This window comes from Ischnura elegans, chromosome 4 (assembly GCF_921293095.1).
Source record: "Ischnura elegans chromosome 4, ioIscEleg1.1, whole genome shotgun sequence".
Lineage (NCBI taxonomy): Eukaryota > Metazoa > Arthropoda > Insecta > Odonata > Coenagrionidae > Ischnura > Ischnura elegans.
Genome location: NC_060249.1, coordinates 5,382,633 through 5,403,440, shown reverse-complemented (window position 1 = coordinate 5,403,440; position 20,808 = coordinate 5,382,633). Strand labels below are relative to the sequence as shown.

Genomic DNA, 20,808 nt, shown 5'->3' with positions numbered 1-20,808 from the left:
GGGCTGAGGGCCCCCAGTTACGATAAGGCGGGGACACCTTCCAGCGAATGTGGATTTATTTCCTCCGTGACCTCCGAGGAAGCGCATTGCAAAATTCTGCGTCCATACGCTCTCAGCTTTCCATGAATACAGATAAAAAAACACAAAGTGACACATGCTGAAAGTAAAAGGGCTCTGATGAGAAAGGGTAACTGACCCTCGAGTATCACTACTGTCAGGGTGCACACACACCCAAGGGTGCGAGTGAATTCCCGTTGGCGACGGCCACGGGAGAAGGAGCGAGAGCTTGCAGAAGCCTCGCCTGCCTCATTCGCTCAAAGAGAAACACACTGAAGATAATAAACCCTAGTCAAAAACGCCGACGCAAGGATGGATTGTCTGAGACGACTCTACCGGCCGACAAGAAAACTATCTCCAAACTCAGACGGCCTCGTGGGAGGAGAAAAATTTATGTCCCACGTCCTCTTAAGTGACATCAGCATAATATCTGCATTATATTTTCTCGTGCAATAATTTCACGTTAATATCTTTTCTTATGCTACCAATTTTAATTCAAATCGTTTTTATTGCAGTGCTGCGTGGTAAACTCAGTGTATTATTTCCAACACGTCGCGAGCGTAACACTCAAAAAGGAACTTTCTTTACCAACGGCAATTTTAATCACATCATTTTGCATGCTTAGCAAAATTTTCACCGTTGATAATCAAGATATTACATAAGATGATAGAAAAATTCTTCCGAGGCAGGATCGCTATACAACCTTCCACTGTTTTTGTCTGCAGAAACAAATACAATACATTACAAATTTCATCCAACTGCCTCTTAGCATACAGGAACAAGAAACATAAACCAACGGAAGCATTTGAGGCATTAAGTAACCGCTATACAGTTTTATCAGTTATTTTTTTTATTTTCAGTGGAAAATACCAAAATAATAGAATGATCATGTAAATGCACTATTTAAGTACATAAAAAAATGGCTTCGCCGGTTATGCATTGGCATAATGATTGACAAAGCAATGCTTAGCAAGATTTTTATTCAGTACGGCGCTTATAAATTGCTTGAGTAGTCAGTTGTTATTAAAATAAAGAAATTTAGTGACGCAAAAAACATCGCCTTTCATCTGGATTTATGCTTACTTATATCGGATAGAAATTTCTCTGTTGCCGCACCACTCCTGCTCCTGTGTAACTGTTTGCAGTTGGTACTATGTTGGCTATTATTTGCTCCACCTCCGATAAAGCATCAATTCGCTATAGCGAGTGTTCATTAGAGCACCGTGGGGTCTCGTTTGACCAAGGTAGCACTGTATATCATTTGGTTGTTTAAAAACATCATAAAAATTGGCAAAAATTTATTTAGCATAGCTCCCAGCAACCACCTTACGAATTCATGCTTGGAATGAAACCATATCGATTGTTGTTTCAATGATAAATTGATATTGATATGATGATTAATAATGCACTTAAAGATTATTACAGTCACATTTTTATATTTTATTTTAAATTTACTATAAATTCACATCAAAAAATTGTCCAATGTAGCCTACTTTCTTTCTCTTGTGCCGAGATCAAGTATTTTTGCGTTATGCTTCCCTTGGAGATCCAAAGCATCGTCTACTCCCACAACACTAGTGAAGTTATGACGCAAGCACTCCTCACGTTGCGAAAATGATTTGGATGCATCATGGTTGAAGAAAGAGAGGTGTGGGGTGAAAGTAAGAAGGCCAAAGGCTGATAATAGTAAAAAATCTTATAATTTCAAACGTTAAAACACCTCCAGGAAATACTAGGAAACGACTTGCAGGTATCATCATAGAAAGTAATTGATCGTACCACCCAAATAAGTGCTAGAGGAATAAACTAACCAAAGTTCCACTGTATCAGTTTTGAATGCAGTGAGAGAATTGTTATCATGACATAAAAAAACAAGCATACTTTCATAGGAATCCAGAAGGCAATTACTGTAATTATTGCAAAGCATAGAAGAAGATAGAAAGTTCTTTCACCTTGTGTGTGACAGACTTTATTATAAGTGTGCCAAAAGTGGTGTAGCAGGGAGGGTGAGTGAAAGATAGAAATAATGACTCACCTGATCTGTGTGTACACTTGGAGGTTCCAGGAGTTGAGGAATTGGCGATAGGAGGGCTTGGATCGAAGTGTCTGGATGGCCTCTGAACTCCCACACAACCTCTCCAGCTCCTCCAGGAAGGACAGTGTTTCGCAGAATCTCTTTCAGGGGGAAAGTGAGAAAGGAATTTAGGAGGTCATAGAAAATAATGTTTTAAAAAGAGATTAAAACTAAAATGTGCGAATAGTATCCGCGAATACTCGATACCTCGAATACTAGAAAGTATTCGATATTCAAGATCTCGAATAATTATGCTAAAGGTACCATCTCGAATACCTTGAATACTTTGAATTTCACGTCATACACTGTCGCACGCACGTCGTTGGTAGTTGACTCAGAAAATTGTAAAGAACTCTAGTCGTTTAGTGCATGCAGCACCGTTATAGGCAAGTTGACGAACTACATCAAATTTGTGGATTAGAGCGTGCAACGCACACACGTCGCGAGAATGAATTGACGAGAATATAGGTGGTTAGGAGTAAAAATTAACAAACAATATGGTTGATTTCCAACAGTAATAATACATTTAATGACCGAAGTCAGCTTTAGGAGCACAATACATAAAATACTAAATTGCCTGAGGATAATGTACTCTTGCCGTTGGGAAGAAGCCGGGCACGCAAGAGTTCCTTCCTTGTCTGAGGTCAGTAGCAGAGAGAGCGAGTCAGGCGGCTTGCAAGATCGCGGCGGCGCTCGAAGCAGGCGTGAGAGGGGAGGTGTAGGCAGAGGAGGGGAAACAGGTTTCAGGCTGACGATTCACCTTACAATTGGGTAAACGGTGGCGGAGGGTAATTGAAGTTCACACATGCCGTAAAGAGGTCGACACCGTTGGTGAATTCACTATAAATTGTGAGCAGTTCACAGGACGCGAGAATCAGCGGCACGCGTGGATCAGTCAGGCACGACGTACTCTGGAGCTTCGCGAGACTGGTACTCAGGAGCTCGCGAATCGTCTCCTCGTGGTGAAGTCTCAGAGGGGTCAAGTCTCAGAGGGGTCAAGTCTCAGAGGGGTCAAGTCTCAGAGGGGTTGAGTCTCGGAGGGATTGAGAAAGTGCCCATTATGGCACATCCACCCACTGATGTGTTTTGAACAAAATGAACTAAAGATGGGGGTGAGACTTTTTCACCCAGAACAGATATCCCTTCCAAAAAAGAGCTTCCCCTGAACAATAAGCAAATAAGTGAATTAATAATATTGAAAAAACATTTATTTCTGACCAATCCAAACCCCTCGATATATCATATTACATTATTGTAGAGTTCCCATATGTTAATCAGCAAATATTAATTGTTCAACAGACATTATTATTAGAATTACTATCGTTGCACTCATGATACCATATTGGCCACGTAATCATTCATTATCAGAGAAACGATAGTTTAGAAATTACCAAGAAAACCTTAAAATACATATTATTTAGATGCCTCCATCTCTGCCTAATTTTACACAATATACTGCTTTGGCAAACAACAAAGATACATGACAAGGAAATAATCAACTTCTGACCTTTAGAGAAGTCCTTAAATATTGTCACAGACTTCAATAATCATGACAGATCAAACAAATCTTACAATAACATTAGTGATAAATCATTACATAATAGATAGAAAATAGGATAGACGAGTGTGGACCTTGTTATATTATTTTTTTTTTTTTATAATTCAATCTTTGTAATGATATCTTCTTATATATAAAAATGAATCGCAAAATGTGTTGGTAAGCGCATAACGCAACAACGCCTGGACCAATTTGGCCAATTCTTTTTTTTAAATGTTCGTTGAAGTCCAAGGATGGTTCTTACGGCGAGAAAAAATCGAATAATTGCCGGGAAAACCCTAAAAACAGCCCTTTTCTTTTTCACATACAAACGTTTTCTAACTAAAACGTAGAATCAATTTGAGCTTTATTGCTATTATATAAAGTTCATATTAAATTACAAGCACTCACTGTTATCTAAGAAATGTAGGTGTGTAATATAACATTTTAATTACTAAATATATTCAAAATATTAATTAAATTGAAATTACATTTTAAAAATTTAATTCGAGCTGATTGTAAGCCCAGCCGTGGCCCAGCTCGAGTTGACACTTCACTACCGTGTTTGTAAACAAATCTCCAAGCAATTGTTGACAAACGGTAATGTCCGTGTTCCTGTCGAGGAATCGAGTAGTTTTAACTCATTTCCTTGGAATGATTGCAAATTAGTTTCAGCGGGAGGTGAGCTCATCAACAAAGAGTTCCAGAATATGATTGATCACCAAAAGAATCAAAGATGGTTGATTTAGCGAGCAAGAACGAAGATGTGGATGACTAAAACGAGGTAAATTCAAATAGTTCGTACTCTGCATGGATTCGAATCTTTTAAATGTGTAACAAACGAAGACGAAATCACCAACTATCTATCTGAATATTTTAAGTCCTTGGACGTACCTGGCTTACCAAGGCACGATTTACAGAAAAATGTAGTTTCTGTGCTCATGATCTTTCGAAGCCTAAACCAACCATAACTATCCAACGGAACGTGTTTGGTCATTAAAAAAATTGGTGATGAATGTGATTCACGCAACTTTACTCAAAGGAAAATTCAAAGGTTAGGAAGTCCTTATTCCGTAGATTCCATGATCTCAACTCATATGCCCTTTAGAGCTTAAACGTATTCAATTTACAATTCGTGTTGCATTCGTGATAACGATTAAAAAATCGCATGGTCATTTTTTCAGTTTTTGGGTTGTTTGTGCTCATGTGCTAATGAAAACCCATGATTTTCTCATGGTCAATTTAGCGTGCTATGTTCACGAGTCGATAAACCATCCTCTGTATTTCTTTCTTCGCTTCAAGTGCGTAGCTAGGATAGGGGATTTTTGGTGCAGCTAATACCACGGGTCTGTAGGGTATAGAAAACTCGCTAAGGTAAGCGGGAAGTGGGGGGGCACTTCCCCCAGACATTTTTTAAGATAAATGGTTCAAAATAGTGGGTTTTGTGGCTGTGTGAATAGTTAAATATGTTTTGTTTGTTAGTCATCCGTCCCCCTAATATTAATAACATAATCTTTCATAAAAAATTCTCTAAGCTCTTGGGGGGGGGGGGGGGGGGGGTTTATCCCCCAAAACCTCCCCTCGCTGCGTCACTGCTTTGCTTCGCTATATTTATTTAGCTTCATCCGCTTCATCTTGCGCCTGATAACAAAACAAAAACTGTTGTTTCTCAGAAGGTGCTTGACGCAAGACATTAAACCCGAATGTGTAGGGCTCACCGTGGTGCCTTTACGCATGCAGTACGTTTACGCAGTGCATTTTTTCCAAACAGAGATACTAAAACTGGCGCGCCTTAAGTCATTTAATGCGAATGCTGCTTCATAGGGGCTTTTCTTGCACGATTTTGAGCATCAGTCAAGCGTCGGTCTGGGGTCGTGTCAACCTGCCCCCTGAAAGGGCCAAGTGTATGCAACAGACTTGGACCTAAAAACATTTTTTTACAGCTAATAACGCAAATAGCCAACAACTGAATGGGTATAATTTTTATTTCATGAACTGCTTTATTAAACCACAATGCCCAAAATTTCTTAAGCTAAAACGTAAGAAAATTTGTTGAAAAAAATCCGCGTAAACGTGCTCCGATTCACCCTATGTAGATTCGATAAAGAAAATGTCTTTCTGACAAGCAATTTTGGTTCTCATTTACGTAGTTTTATTGATTTTGTATCCTTATTTTATTATAATAAATTAAACATGATTAAAAACGATGCAGCCGCTCTTGATTTATAAATGGTGTAAGTAAACTGTAAGTTCATTGATTGTTAGGCGGTACGAAGTTCGCCGGGTCAGCTAGTTTTCTTATATTTTTTGTTGTATTTTTTTTTCATTCATTTTTTAACCAATTTTGATGAATATACATTTTTTTTTTTATTATATTTTTTTTCTTCATTAATTGTTATAATATTTTTTTTCTTTTCTTTTGTTGCTCCGTTAAGGAGATCTTTTCTGATCCACACGTACCGTCTTACAAACATTTTGGATAAGAATTCACAGAAAAATATTCACTGGAACAAGAGAATTCACAATTATCAACTTTTCTTCCATCTCAGTGAGAGACAAACTAATTAGGATGAACCATAACCCTTTTTACTTGATTAGGCCAAAGCATGAAAAACTAAGGTTCACTATACCAGACATCAAAAAGCATAGACATCATAAACTCCCCATGATAACATGGATGCAAGGGTGAGAATATAAAGAATTCAAAAGTAGTGATGCAGTATAAATAAATCACTGAAAATTTACACAAGGTAACCATCGAGAAACTAGATGAGATGGTACCCATCAGTCGTGAACCAAGTAGGAGGCAGAGAGAGATGAAGAGTGCATCTTACCATTTACAAATGACATTAAGTCTTTTGTCCACTGCTTAACCACATGTGGATCAGAGAAAACACAATTGCCCACTATATGTCGTAGACACCAGATAAATAATTGCATTACAAGCAAAATATAAACAATTTGAATAAAATCAACCAGCAAAATGCTCTAAATATTACTTAGCCAGTGCCATACTGGGTTTGAAAAAACGTGAAAGAAGTAATTTTGCATGTTCAAGAATCAAAAGACAGAGAGCATTCAGCTAAATGTGGGACAAGAATTTAAATGAGCTTTACTGAGAAGCTCGCAAACAGGGGAATAAAAACAAGTCAATGGCTGAGGTTAAATGGTCAATTATTCAAACAGCCTTAATCAACAATTCAAGTATTCAGTATTTCAATAATTCATATTTAGAATTCTTCTGTCGACAGACAGGATAACCCCATAAATCCCCCCAAAATACCAGCCAGAATACTGCTGGGTGCTGAATAATTCATATTTAGAATTCTTCTGTCGACAGACAGGATAACCCCATAAATCCCCCAAAATACCAGCCAGAATACTGCTGGGTGCTGACTGCGGAAGGCAAGCCAACCGGACGATGGGAACGCAACCCCCCTACGCCAAATCTGTGGCTTGACATAAGCCATCTGTGCCAGGAATTTCAATTCCATCAGTGGCAACAGGTCCCATTCTGGGCATTGCAGGTGTTCAGGCCATCAGCCATGAACAAAATATCATCTTCCCGAGCAAACAGCTGACTCGGGTTAGTAACCAACTTGGGTTAACACCATCCCTGGGTTGCTCCCATCACTTCAAAATCAGGCCCCCAATAACTTGGGTTGGCGAGTTGGCTGCAGTATTGACCATGAATAAACTTGGGTTAATGGCATGACCCATAAATAGCAAATAATGAATTCACCAATTGGCAAACAGTGAATTTTCCCACTCACAGAATGAATGCTCTCATAAATTTGTGAAAAAATGGAATCAGTCAAGAGTGACTGGCAAGTGACATCTGGTGTATGTGACGACATATAGATGGGTAACACAATACCAATTGCACACCACTTCGGAGTAGAGAATACTTAATTCATTATATTATTCACTTATTATCATAAATTATTTGAGATATTATTCATATTTTCAGTAAATTATTAATAGACCACTCAAATATATGTTTTTTTATATAATAATACAAGTTGCCAGTAACAAAAATTGAAATCAGTAGAAATAACATCAGATAGTTTTAGCCAAGTAGACTGGATTAATTACAGTAGGCCTTCAAATGAGAAACATGTGCAATTTTCTCCTTTTTTGATGACACCTTCAAAGCTACTGTTACAGGAGTAAGCATTTTAACAATTGAGAAAGGGCCTTCCCATTTTGGATATAGCTTGGCAGTTTTACCTTTTAATTTGGAACTCAAGTGGTGAGTTTTGAGAAGTACCTGGTCTCCCACCTTGAATTGAACATCACTGTGCATCTTATTGAACCTTACTGATTGTCTCTGATGTGCATTTTTCAAATTACTTAGTACCTCAGACCAAAATGAAGACATATCTTTTGTATCAGTACCATCATTAAACATTTCAGGGGGAATTTCCCAGACATTATTCAATGGGTGTGGCAACTCAGGACCCAAGAACACCTTAGCCGGAGAGTGGCCAATACTAGAATGACGAGCTGAGTTAAACAAGAAAGACAGATCAGGAAGAAATTCCTCCCATTTATTGTGAGAATTATTACAGAGAGACGAGAGGGCACATTTCAAATTTCTGTGAACCCTCTCTGCTTGGTTTGCCTTAGGATAATATGGTGAAGTGCAAACATGAGAAACACCAAGCTTAAACATTGTATCATGAAATAACCTTGATTTAAAAGCAGAACCATTGTCTGACACAAGAAATTTTGGATATCCAAATTTGGGAAATATTTTCCTTGACAACAGGTTAACAACCAAGGAGGCACTTGCACTCCTGATGGGTTCAATGAAAGTGAATTTTGAGAATCCATCAATTATTGTGAATGCATACTCATTGCCATTCTTGCTACGGGGCAAAGGACCCACAAAATCTACATAAATTCTCTCCCAAGGGTAAGTTGAAAGAACAGAAGACATTTGCCCCTGTGGGAGACGATTTAAAGGCTTCGATAATTGACAAGAGTGACATCTTTTGACCATATCAGTGACTTCCTTCCTCCAATTTTGCCACCAAAACTGACGTCCAATTTTCTCACAAGTTTTGGCAATACCCATGTGGCCACTGGTAGGAAGGTCATGAAAATATTTAAATAACATAGGCCTTATAGCAGGCGGTACAACAATTTTGGGCTTTTCAGCTCTGTTTGTGACATGGCATAGAAGGTGGTTTTTTAACTTCCAGCCCGGGTGTGACTCTGGGTCTCTAGATAAATCCTCAATAATGGTCTTTAGACCAGCATCAGAAATTTGGTGCTCACGAATATTTACAAAAGAGAGAGGGACATGATGCAGAAAGAGAGAGCTCTGGCAAGCCATATCAGACTCATTGGGGCGAGATAAGCAATCGGCAACACTATTTTGCTTGCCTTTTACATGGTGAATGACAAAGCGAAAAGCAGATAACTTTAAGACCATACGCCCCACCTTTCCTAGCTGCTTAGGATGTTTGAATAGCCAAGTCAAGGCATTATTATCAGTATACAAGTGAAAAGGTTTAAATTGCACGTATGACCGGAATTTTTCAACAGCCCAACAACAACTCATAGATTCTAGTTCATAAGAGGGCAAACGTTTTTCATGATCATTGAGCATCCTACTAGCATAAGCAACTGGCTTTAAATGACCATCATAATATTGATTTAACACAGCCCCTAGGGCAACTTGGCTGGCATCAGCATACGAGTGAAATTCTTTGTCAAAGTCAGGGAGAGATAGTACTGGTGGATTACTGGGCACTGGGATTACTGGGACTGGTGGCAGCCTAGTATATTGATACAGACCGAGTGGTGTAATAAAAGCTGTGTACTGCTTTGCCGTTGACGAGAGAGGAATTTGATGAAATGCAGAATTTAAATCGATAATAGAAAAGAATTTAGCCTTACCCAAATACTGGAAGGCATTTTCGACATTGGGCATGGGGAAACAATCCGCCTTTACCTTCTTGTTTAACTTACGATAATCGACCACCAACCGATCAGATCCGTCCTTTTTGGGAATTAGAAACGCAGGGCTTGCCCATTGAGAATTAGACGGTTCGATAATTTTATCGTCCAACAGTTTCTTCAAGTGACTTTTCAATGCTTGTAACTTCGGTGGCGATAAAGAATACGGGGACGAGCGAATTGGCTGATTGTCAGTCACCTCCAATTCATACTGTAACAGGTGGGTCGCGCCGTGAGAATGACGGACTACATCGGAGAAACGAGATAATACGCTGCTCATTTGTTTTTCAAGTTCAAACGGCGAAGCGGGAGCGTCACGAGCGAGCAAGTGCGAATTAGTTTGGCGTAAGTTACTATTTTCGCCATCGGTCATGGATTTTGCCACACAAGTCGAATTGAAATCATGCTCACTACCGTCGTTTTCAGAAATAGTGGAATCCAAATCGTCTTCTATCAGTTTTTCACGAAATGGAAATACGCGATCCGGAGACGACGCAAAAGAAAAGCCATTCGGGTGAATAGAAATAGACGCCTTCTTAATGAAATCCTGTCCTAAAAGACACGGAACCGGGAGAGAACACACATAGAACTGATGTTGCCATGACAACGATTTAATTTTCACACGTAAAGTCACTCGAGTGCGAAGTATAATTTTATCACCGGCGATAGAATGTAATGGAATTGAACAGCCTTGTCTACGACTTCGTCTGCATTTATTAATATTGTTCCAAAATCGTTCATCAAGCAAAGACAGAGTAGACCCTGTGTCAAGCAACGCGTCTCCTGGCACGCCCTGAATTTGAACTGGGATATGAGCAAGGCCGAGGAATGAGTCACCGCAAGCAAAAGTCAGCTGTGGCCGAGACGGCCTGTCTCGAGCGTTCAAATCACGTATTTTCTTTCGACATTCTCGCTCAACGTGACCACGTTTTCGGCAGTAATGGCATGTAAGAGTAGAGGATTGAGGAGAACGAGGAAATTGAACAGTGGGGCGCGATTCGGAAACAGAATTTGAGTACTCAGCTCGTGTCATAAGAGCTTTAGCAGCATGAATCAACATTTTTTCCAAGTCGACCAAATTCGTGGGCTTTTGACAAAAGAGCAAAACAGACTGCGTTAGTGGATTGATACCATCAAGAATGACTTCCACGAGTTCGAGATCGGTAAACTTTTTTCCTAGTGCCTTATTTGCAGACACGATAGAGTAATAGAAATCACGAGGGTTTTCGTTAGGGAATTGAAATCTTTTGAGCTTCTGAGAGACCAAACGGTCAAGCTCGCGATTGGAGACGAAAGTGTCCCAAATTTCGGAGATAGTTTGCTCCCAGGAAGCATTCCTACGAATAACACCCAACCAGAAGGGTCGACAATTTGGTGGCAGCTTACATAGTAAAAGAGTAAATAAGTGAGTTTGAGAGGTCAGAGCCAAATCTAGCAACTCTGAGGTTTTACAAATAAAACTAAACCATACACTAGAAGACGAACTTGACGAAGTAGGAATTTCGTCAATCAATTGACATACCACACGCAGACCGTCCACGTTATCCATGTTGACTATGGATTCGTGTTGCTCGAGAGAGTTAGCTGAGCCTACGTTTGACTCTACAGCATTCAAGGAAGTTTGGCGAGCATTAAGACGATCACGCCGGTCTGACGACGTGGTGAGATACTCTACCGCGTAGGGGTTTTCTGGATTATGAGACATGAACGCAGTAATCTACAGAGCACACAAACACTGATGCGAGGTAATAATTATCAGAGCAAGAGACCCTAAATAAGTCACACCATAAGGCCTGAGTCGATGTCACGACACTCTTAGAAAACACAGTAAATACGAAAACAAGTGACTTAAGAATATGCACACCAGAGAACACAGTGAATAAACTAAGCAAATCAGTAATACATACGATATCAATAGCAGAAAATACCTCGATCAAGGTGCAGTGAAAGACAAGTAAACCATTTAAGAGAATATAGTGGAAATCAGTGCCCAGACAACTTAAAGAATACAAGAAATGACACTCCATTAGTTAAACCACCTGTCAATTCGACCAAAATCCTGGTCACGGCACCATTTTGCAACGCACACACGTCGCGAGAATGAATTGACGAGAATATAGGTGGTTAGGAGTAAAAATTAACAAACAATATGGTTGATTTCCAACAGTAATAATACATTTAATGACCGAAGTCAGCTTTAGGAGCACAATACATAAAATACTAAATTGCCTGAGGATAATGTACTCTTGCCGTTGGGAAGAAGCCGGGCACGCAAGAGTTCCTTCCTTGTCTGAGGTCAGTAGCAGAGAGAGCGAGTCAGGCGGCTTGCAAGATCGCGGCGGCGCTCGAAGCAGGCGTGAGAGGGGAGGTGTAGGCAGAGGAGGGGAAACAGGTTTCAGGCTGACGATTCACCTTACAATTGGGTAAACGGTGGCGGAGGGTAATTGAAGTTCACACATGCCGTAAAGAGGTCGACACCGTTGGTGAATTCACTATAAATTGTGAGCAGTTCACAGGACGCGAGAATCAGCGGCACGCGTGGATCAGTCAGGCACGACGTACTCTGGAGCTTCGCGAGACTGGTACTCAGGAGCTCGCGAATCGTCTCCTCGTGGTGAAGTCTCAGAGGGGTCAAGTCTCAGAGGGGTCAAGTCTCAGAGGGGTCAAGTCTCAGATGGGTTGAGTCTCGGAGGGATTGAGAAAGTGCCCATTATGGCACAAGCGGTGAAAGAGTACAACGTGGGAAACTGAAAATGATCGGGTGAAAAAATCTGAAAACCCCCACCAGGAGAACCTCAGTGCCGTGGGATAGTAACTACGTAGCACAATTCCCAAAATCCGCTATCCCCTCCATCCATCAGCCTTCGGCCCCTCCTCCGACACTTTCCTCCTCCCCGAAGTCAAACAAAAGGCCCCAGCTCACGCAGGGTTCGTATTAGGAAGACCATAAATCAAAAGCTTCAAAAGAAAATATCAAGTTACAGGAGAATAATAGCATCGTGTTTCACCCTTCCCTCTTTCTCCCTCACTGACTTTTTCTGCCTACCTGCGTTGAAGTTCCCCATTGCTGGAGGTCAACTGCTGCATGAGTACTGTGGGATAGTTACATTAGCGCATTTCCCAAGATCCGATATCCCCCTCCATTCAGCACTAGCCCCCCCTCTGAGGCTTCCCTCTTCTCCGAAATAAAAAAAGGTCACAGCTCGCGCAGGGATCATATCATGAAGATCTTAGCTTCGAAAAAATATCAAGTTGCACGAGAACAATAGAAACGTGTTTCGCCCCCTTTTTTCTCACCCACTGACCTTTTTCACCCTACCTGCTTCAAATTTCCCAGTTTCTGGAGGTCAACTAGTGCATGAATCATCTATTAGCCCAAAAGGTGTCTAACAATGACTTTCGGCAATTGATATTACACCTTTATTGGATTGAAATATTAGAAATGTGTGCATAATTTAAAAAAGAATAAGACCAAATGCGACGCATATCTGACTTTATTTAAGCATTTTACGAAGGGAAATAAATGTCAAAATACGACGGAGACTTAGCATTCTGGCGAGACTCGATATGAGCAGCAGAGCTTCTCGGAAGTTGATGAGGTATTTTTTTCCCAAAACATATATCAAGTTACAATTTATGAGTTGTGCTATAAATCTTTATTGTTACAGTCACAGACGAAGGGATATTTTCTCAGTTTGGTTTTGGCTTCTCCCTGATGGAAATTCGAATTCATCTTCTTATCTCGTGAGAACTTCCAAAGTTGGACTGAAAATAATTGAAGAAAATCTGGTGGAGAAGCGAGTGTATTTTGCAAAATGCCTCAGATTGTCCGCTAGTAATTGAAAGCAGGAGTGGGGGTAAAGCGAGCTACCTGTTGAAAATAAGACGTTGGATGAAGCCGAGTATCAGATGGGCGTACCGCTGAAATGGCATTTGGTAGATAAGAATGTATACATCAGACAGAAATCCATCTTAGCAGTGTAAATGGCGAGACGGCATGCAATCATTTTTCACGAGGTGGTGTGTCCCCTTAGAATATTTGAAAGAGATGTTAGTTGAATCAACTATATACCCAATTGTTTCCATTAAATTAAAATATTCCATTAATCAGTTAAATTCCTACTCGAATCCTTTAAAGGAAATCAAAATTACTCCCCAAAATCTTGTGTTTCCTGCTGCATACATAACCCAGTCAAACATTCCCGCATTCATCGTTTCGTATTCGAGGTATTCGAATATTAGAGTAATGATTTAATATTCGAATTCGATATTCGAATTCAAGAAACCTGCTATTCGACCCATCTATAATCAATGCCAATCATCCTTTCTGAAGAGCTAGTTGAAACAATTTAACACCCAGGACTGTAACCTCGTCAAGACACCCATGGAAGTAAAACCGGAAACCAAGCGGCAAAGAAGACTGATAAGCCATTATCTAGAGAATTACCGTATAAGGGTGTGTAAGAGGCTTTAAGCTTGTGTAAGAGGTGTTAAGACGTTTTTCCAGTCATTGCAGCCGAAAATGGGGGTGCATCTCTTACACATACTTCTTATCTTCCCCCCTCCCCTTCACTGGTCGCAAGTCAAAGGGAAACTGAGTGGCCTTGGTTTTCAGTGTGAGTCAGTCATCTGAAACCCTAGGTCAAAACAAGTGGCAGGCAGGGGAGTTTCACCCTTAGTGAGGTATTTTTAAAATTCTCCCGTTTTTCTTTTCTTACTTGATACCATCATGCCGTCACGTCGGTACCTCAGAGGTGAACACGGAGTAGATCACGAGGGTTTTTTTGCTCTGAAGGGCATGCTAAATTTACAACTAAATTTATTTTTCCATTAGGGGGCATCCCACGGCATTTATACTGCAAATAGTAATCGCATATCAAACATAGAGAAACGCTTAGTTTTTAAGGAAAATACCCGGTTAATAGTTAACATCTGTCTTGCGGAGTAATTTCCATTAAGCGAAGGACCTGATTTTTCAAAAATCATCTTCAGGTGCTATTATGAGGATTATTGCCACTGAAAATTATATTGGCGTCAAAACGTGCAGTTTAAAAAATTCAAACGAGTGTGTAAATTGTTGGACTAAATGGCGGATAAAAGGAATCAGAAATGCTTACAAGGGAAGAGTGCTGAAGGAGAGGTTGAGGGGAAGGAGCATGCTCCCTCCGTCTTTCAAGCAACGAGGCTACGAGCAAAGGAGCAAGTGTCTGATCTTGCATGTGACATCGTTGCCTTCAAAGCGAAGGGGCGAAGGCACAGCAATGTGATATACATAGTTAGCATTGCCTGAAGTTTCCAGTCTGTCTCGTCTTGTTTGAATGCGCTCATGCTACAATTGTTTCTTCCGAAATGGTCCTGCTTGGAGTATTAGTAGCCTTTCTGTGAATATAAATCTTTGGGTCAATAAATTAGAGCTTAAAAAACTTAAGTTCTGTCTCATCTGCGTCGCATAAGGTTTCATTCTTTTTTGAACCTTGAGCGTGTCATACAATCGCTGAAAGCTTTCGAGATGTCTTTGAGCACAATATGTGACTCACGTAGCATTTGGCCTCCACAAACTGGGAGAAATGAACCTTGTAGACCTGTAACATTCAGTTGGTGAGATGGGGTAGGGATGAAACACGTTTCCATTGTTCTCGTGTAACTTGATATTTTCCTTTGAGACAAGTGAATTATGATCAGTGGGTCTCAGAAAGGAAAAAGAAATGGCAGAGGCATTGGCTGATGGAGGGCTGAGTGTGATTCTGTTAAATCTACGACGTTGTTATTATCGTATGGCATTGACATTCCTCCGATTGTTGTTCAATCTCGTGGGAAAGTTCATGCTATTTCCATGCCAAGATTTGCCTTAAAAACTTCCACAATTGTAATTCTTTTGCAATACTCCTTCGAGAGCTTTTAAACAAAATTGTTTGTGATTAGGACATGCATCGTAGAGCAACAGCATATGCGAAGGGAGGATTGGAACTCTTTCTACTCCCTCTTATGGGATGTTGCATTCACAAAAGTATTGATTTAAAATTTTGGATTCAGATTCAATTTCTTCGGTGAATTTGGATCCAGAGTATAAAGTGAAGGGCATTATCCGTGGATATTTGGATCTGAGGTATCGATCCAGCCATGCATAGTAAGTATCATAATGTTACGACTACAAGTGAATACCTACATATCTCCGAGTGCCATACATATGGTGTAGATTTAGCTGAAAAAATTCCGTGTAAATTTGTAGTATAAAAAGAGGAAATTTTTATAACTGTGGAAAGTCCAAGCATATGTCTGCAACACCGCGCAATAGGATTACAGTAAAACTTTGATTTTACGCAGTTGGAGGGACCGAAATATGGGCACAGTGTAAAATCAAAGTGTGTAAAATCCAGAGTTGGTATTGAGGAGGAGTATAGTTTTCAGGATCACTCTTGCGAAGACTTAGTCATACACTTTTGTATAGTTCTGATTTAGACCAATCCTTTTCAATCGCGTCAGATATATGTTTCCCAGATTTAATTACTCATTTGGAGGCAAGAAAATGAAGCCTAATAATCTTGTTTACTCACTAGCAACACCACAGATGACGTGTTACCTTAAGAGAAACAACATAGCATTCCTGAACAATGTTTCCCATGGTTGAACAACATGGTTGAATCGCTAGCATTTCTGGCACTAAGATTACTTCTGTTGCCCAGGAGAAATTTTGGAATGGTGATAGTGAATGCTCGCAGAGAAGCTAATTTTCGAAAATATTCTCATTAAAAGCAGTTTTCAGGATATACCTTTAACCACCTGCAGACAAAGATTGGATATTGAAGAAATGAGATATCCGAGGATTGCCATTGAAATTAACCCCCTTAACAGGGCGCATATTTTCGCTAATACAGTAAAACCTCACCTTAACAAACTCCCGCTAAATGAAGGACTCCGTTCAACAAACAAATGCTAATGGTCCGGCCAATTGCATATGTAAACACAGTAGTGAAAAACCCCGATGAACAAACTCCTCTTTTACGAAAACTCCCGATCAACCAAATGAAATTTCGGCGCGATCGAGAGAAATTCACCTCTCAATAACCAATTTTTCCGGTTAAATTTTTATTTTCATATGAATAATTTAATATTCGTAGCGTTGGAGGGCCAATCAGAGACTTCCACTGAATAAGCCAATCAGAATCGTCGTTATTAACCCTATAACCTTCCGTGGTGTGTTTCCGCTGACCCCAACTCGCGGCTCACGGCGAATTGCGAAAAATATTAATGCTGACTATCGTAAATAACTCAATGTCCCAATATTTACACGCTCAAAGATATGATATCTAGAGCTATGTACTTCGATCGCATTCTTTTGACGGTTGTTTAAAATACTTTACAGAATTACAACGCGTAAATTCCGAGAAGCATTTTTTTTCACTCACCGCCATCTTGGATAACTTCTTTAAAATTTAACTAAATTACAGAGGATACAATGTGCGCACTAGAAGATGAAAGCCAAAATTTGCCTCTCTTAATTGTCTTGAATATATGACTCAGTAGTTACTCTTGTTTCATTCACATTGTTTATTTCAATATCATTTAAAAAATAGGAGAAACTTTTGCATTTGCCGCAATCTTGGATAAAAAATATTCGCCCTTAAGAGACGAAAGACAACATTTCCCATTGATCTAGACGTTACATGAATTGAGTGCTTTATACTAAAGGTCGGTCTCTGTCTGTCGGTGATTGTAACGATGTCCTAACATGATGTGAAGCGGTGTTGATTTTCTCCAGAGGAAAAGGTTTGCGACGGCCGTCAATTATTGCATGAAGAAGACGACAGTTGCAATTAAGTATGACATTCGGTCATAATACTGTAGACAATTCTTGCATAACGGTCGGAAATTGTTAACGCTGCGTCCCAGGGGCCTAACCGAAAACGCTCCATTACCAATGTCGATGGACAATTGTCTTCAACTATCTTTCTAGAGCTGATCCCCATTTCAGGGCCCATCTTGCAGTCGAGCAAGCAAGAAGTTGGGAATGGATAGCTGAATAGAAACAGTTTCAAGGACATATTTAATGCTCACGAAGCACTTTTTTAAAAATAATTTGCTTCCTGACCGTTCTCTAAAGGAATAGGTGGGCTGCGGGGGAAAAATGAGCAAAGAACGTTTCATAGTACTCCTACTCAGGGAAAAATTTTTACTTTGCAACAGCTTTGGAACCCTTTTGAAACTGCTTTGGAACACCAAAATCTGCATTGGAACTGCTGTGAAACTCATTTCCACTCATTTGTACCAAAAATTAGAAATATGAAGACGTTTGTAACTCATTTGTGATCCCCTTTCGAACTCCTTTGTACAGAGTGTGTTCGTGTGGAACTGCTTTCTACACATTTGGAACTCCTTTCGAACGATTTGGCAGGATTTCCGTACGTCATCATTCGTATTGTAACTGCTGTGTACGGAGAAGATTCATTTGGAACTCCTTTTGAACGAGACGACAGGTTTTCCAGACGTCATCATTCGTATTGTAACTGTTGTGTACTGAGAAGATACATGAGTAACGGCTTTCCATACGTTTGCAATTCTTGTTGAACGATTCAATAGGATTTCCAAACGTCATAATTCGTATTGTAACTGCTGTATATGGAGACAATTCATGTGTTACTGCTTTCCATACGTTTGCAATTCTTTGTGAACAAATCCATGCTATTTATATACGTCATCATTTGTTTTGGAACTGTCTTCTATGCGCCAACATACCATGGCCAGATTAAGTCTGATACGTTTGGTCGAGAAAACGAAAATTCTTAAATAAATCTTCTGCAATAAAAATGCATAAGTGGTTTAAGAAATAATCGCAAAGTCAGTTAACAGAAATGGAACTCCCAAATATTAACTCGAATGAGTTTAAAAATTATTCTATTTACCTTGTGGCTTTAATCGTATTTTTGGGTCCGATTTGATATGCGACAAGATTATTTTCACTACGTACCGAGAATCTTGGTTGCATATAATAAAGGTATTCAATAACAACTTCATAGCGCTCGCGTTTTTTTGCGTTTCCAAGTATATTATTATCGTAAAACATCGATGTCTATGCTTTCAAAGCATACTTCGAACATATAAATATTGAATTTTACGGCATTTTTGCAAACTTTTTTACATTGCTTTCGAACTTTAATATTACCGGAAAAGTAGTATTTTGCTTCGATTAATATACATAAAACATACCGACGTATTGTCTTCGCGATCCCTAAGAAATGGTTTATGTCCATATTTGGATCCGTATTTTATAGGACTGAATATTTTCGCCATGAATCCCTCCTTCGAAAATATATTTCAATGTCGAGGTAGACAAGTTCGATTACCCGGAAAGGCCTTTCTTCGCATTTTCCATTGAATTTTCAGATACACCCATGTCTCGTATAGCGCAAGGGATGCATTCCTTGGGGTCTTTGCGCTATACGAATTTGCGTTATACGAGAGCGTTTTAACATAGGGGAGATAGGGATGCGTTCCTGGTAGCATAGGTCTTGGGTATTGAATTTCCTCTAAAACATCTATATTCCCATAAAAAGCCTTAGAAAACATTATTTCTATAAATATTTATAGTTTAAAACATCTTTAAAGATAGTATTCACGCATTCAAAGACTTTTATTCACGTTAAAAAAAATTCTTACGTGCTTTCGAAATTCCATCCTGTCGTGCGGGTGGGCTAACATCTGCTATCTCAGGGGATCGTAATGCGTTACCGGTAGTTGATGATTTTTCAAACTAGTCTAAAAACAACTATTGTGTCACCCAGGCCCTTTTGTCGCCCATCGAAATGACAGGAAAATGCTACTTCAAATGCCATTTCATAGCCAGCGGAGTTTATGAATGATAAATCATTTTAATTTGAAGTCCTCCGAGTCATTAGCAGCTACGTGAAACAGCCTTTAAATGCCTTGAAACCTGACCCAGGTTTTCCTTCCCTGAAAATGAATGAACGAGAATGCATTCTTTTCCAAAAGAATATCGTCTCATCAACACTAAAAACTAGTTGAGGGGGAAAGGAGCCACTTTCAATAACAGCTTGGAGTTCATCAAAAAATGTTGTGGTGGCTGCGCTATCAACACTTGCAGATTCACCTGATATCGCTGCACTGAAAATACCTGCTTGCCGTTTAAATTCTGGAACCAACCGTAGCTTTCACTTAATGTCTCGGAGCGATTACCACTCTCGTCTTTTTGTACTGATTCACCATGAACTTTCCGTATGTGTAGACCGCTTGGTTGAAGTTGGTGCGGCTGAGGTCACTGATGTTTTAGCTTCGTCTTTATTCCGAATAAGGCATCGTGAGTTCAAACTTCCGCGCAATATCGCTTTGACGCTCTCCATTTTCAAAGCAATTGACCTCTCTCAAGTCCTCTTCTAGGTTTATGGTTTTTCTTGATAAATTCTTGATTTTTCTACCTGCATTCCTATTTTTTGCCATATTCTCTTGGTTTTTACTCTGTATGGCTCTATCTAAATCACCTTCTTCTGCTGAACTGTATTCCTGAGACGCAGAAGGCCTAAGACTGCGGGGAGGGAACGAAGCCATTGTGTTTAAGACTCTATAGCGGACCCTTTTATGTGTTGATGCTATTCATGCGCAACTCGGTCACCGCTCCATTTCTCCCCCGTGAATACCGATGACCTTGAAGGCTTTAGCGTAGACTCTCTACCTGGAAGTCAATCGCCCGGTAACCTACGACGGCAAAAATACGTCTCAAACCGTATTGCTGAAAAAAAACTCATTTCCACTAGCCCCACGCTTAATTAACGATCTAAATTATTTATTATCATTCTGTTAAGGAGACGAGATAAATCTTCGGTAGGCCGGCTATCTAGACCCAATGACGAGTAATACTTTTGGCAATTGCGCAGCAATGAATTTCGATTAATATATAAACAAAAAAGAAGATTTGAGGCAAGAAATAATATTAGTATGCGTAAATTGATGGAAATTTCGTGTGTACTTAGCGCAAGTTCACGTTTTATCACGAGAGCGTTTAAGATTTTTGATTAGGCTACACTGCGTTGCAATGTTTCCCCGAGGAACGAATTTGCGCTATATCGAAATTGCGCTAATCGAAATTGCGCTATACGAGACATGGGTGTAATTAAAAAGGCCGGTTTTCAAGAAAAAATATCCAGAAACGAAGGCATTTCAC

The 20,808-nt window shown here is 39.8% G+C and overlaps 1 protein-coding gene across 1 annotated transcript in view; it reads right to left on the bottom strand.

The window, feature by feature from the left end:
• LOC124157015 (conserved oligomeric Golgi complex subunit 2) overlaps positions 1-20,808 on the bottom strand; it is a 113,570-nt gene that overhangs the window by 52,979 nt on the left and 39,783 nt on the right. Inside the window, exon 6 of the mRNA XM_046531480.1 lies at positions 2,093-2,232. Coding sequence (XP_046387436.1) covers positions 2,093-2,232 — 140 coding nt within the window. The remainder of the gene's footprint in view (positions 1-2,092; positions 2,233-20,808) is intronic.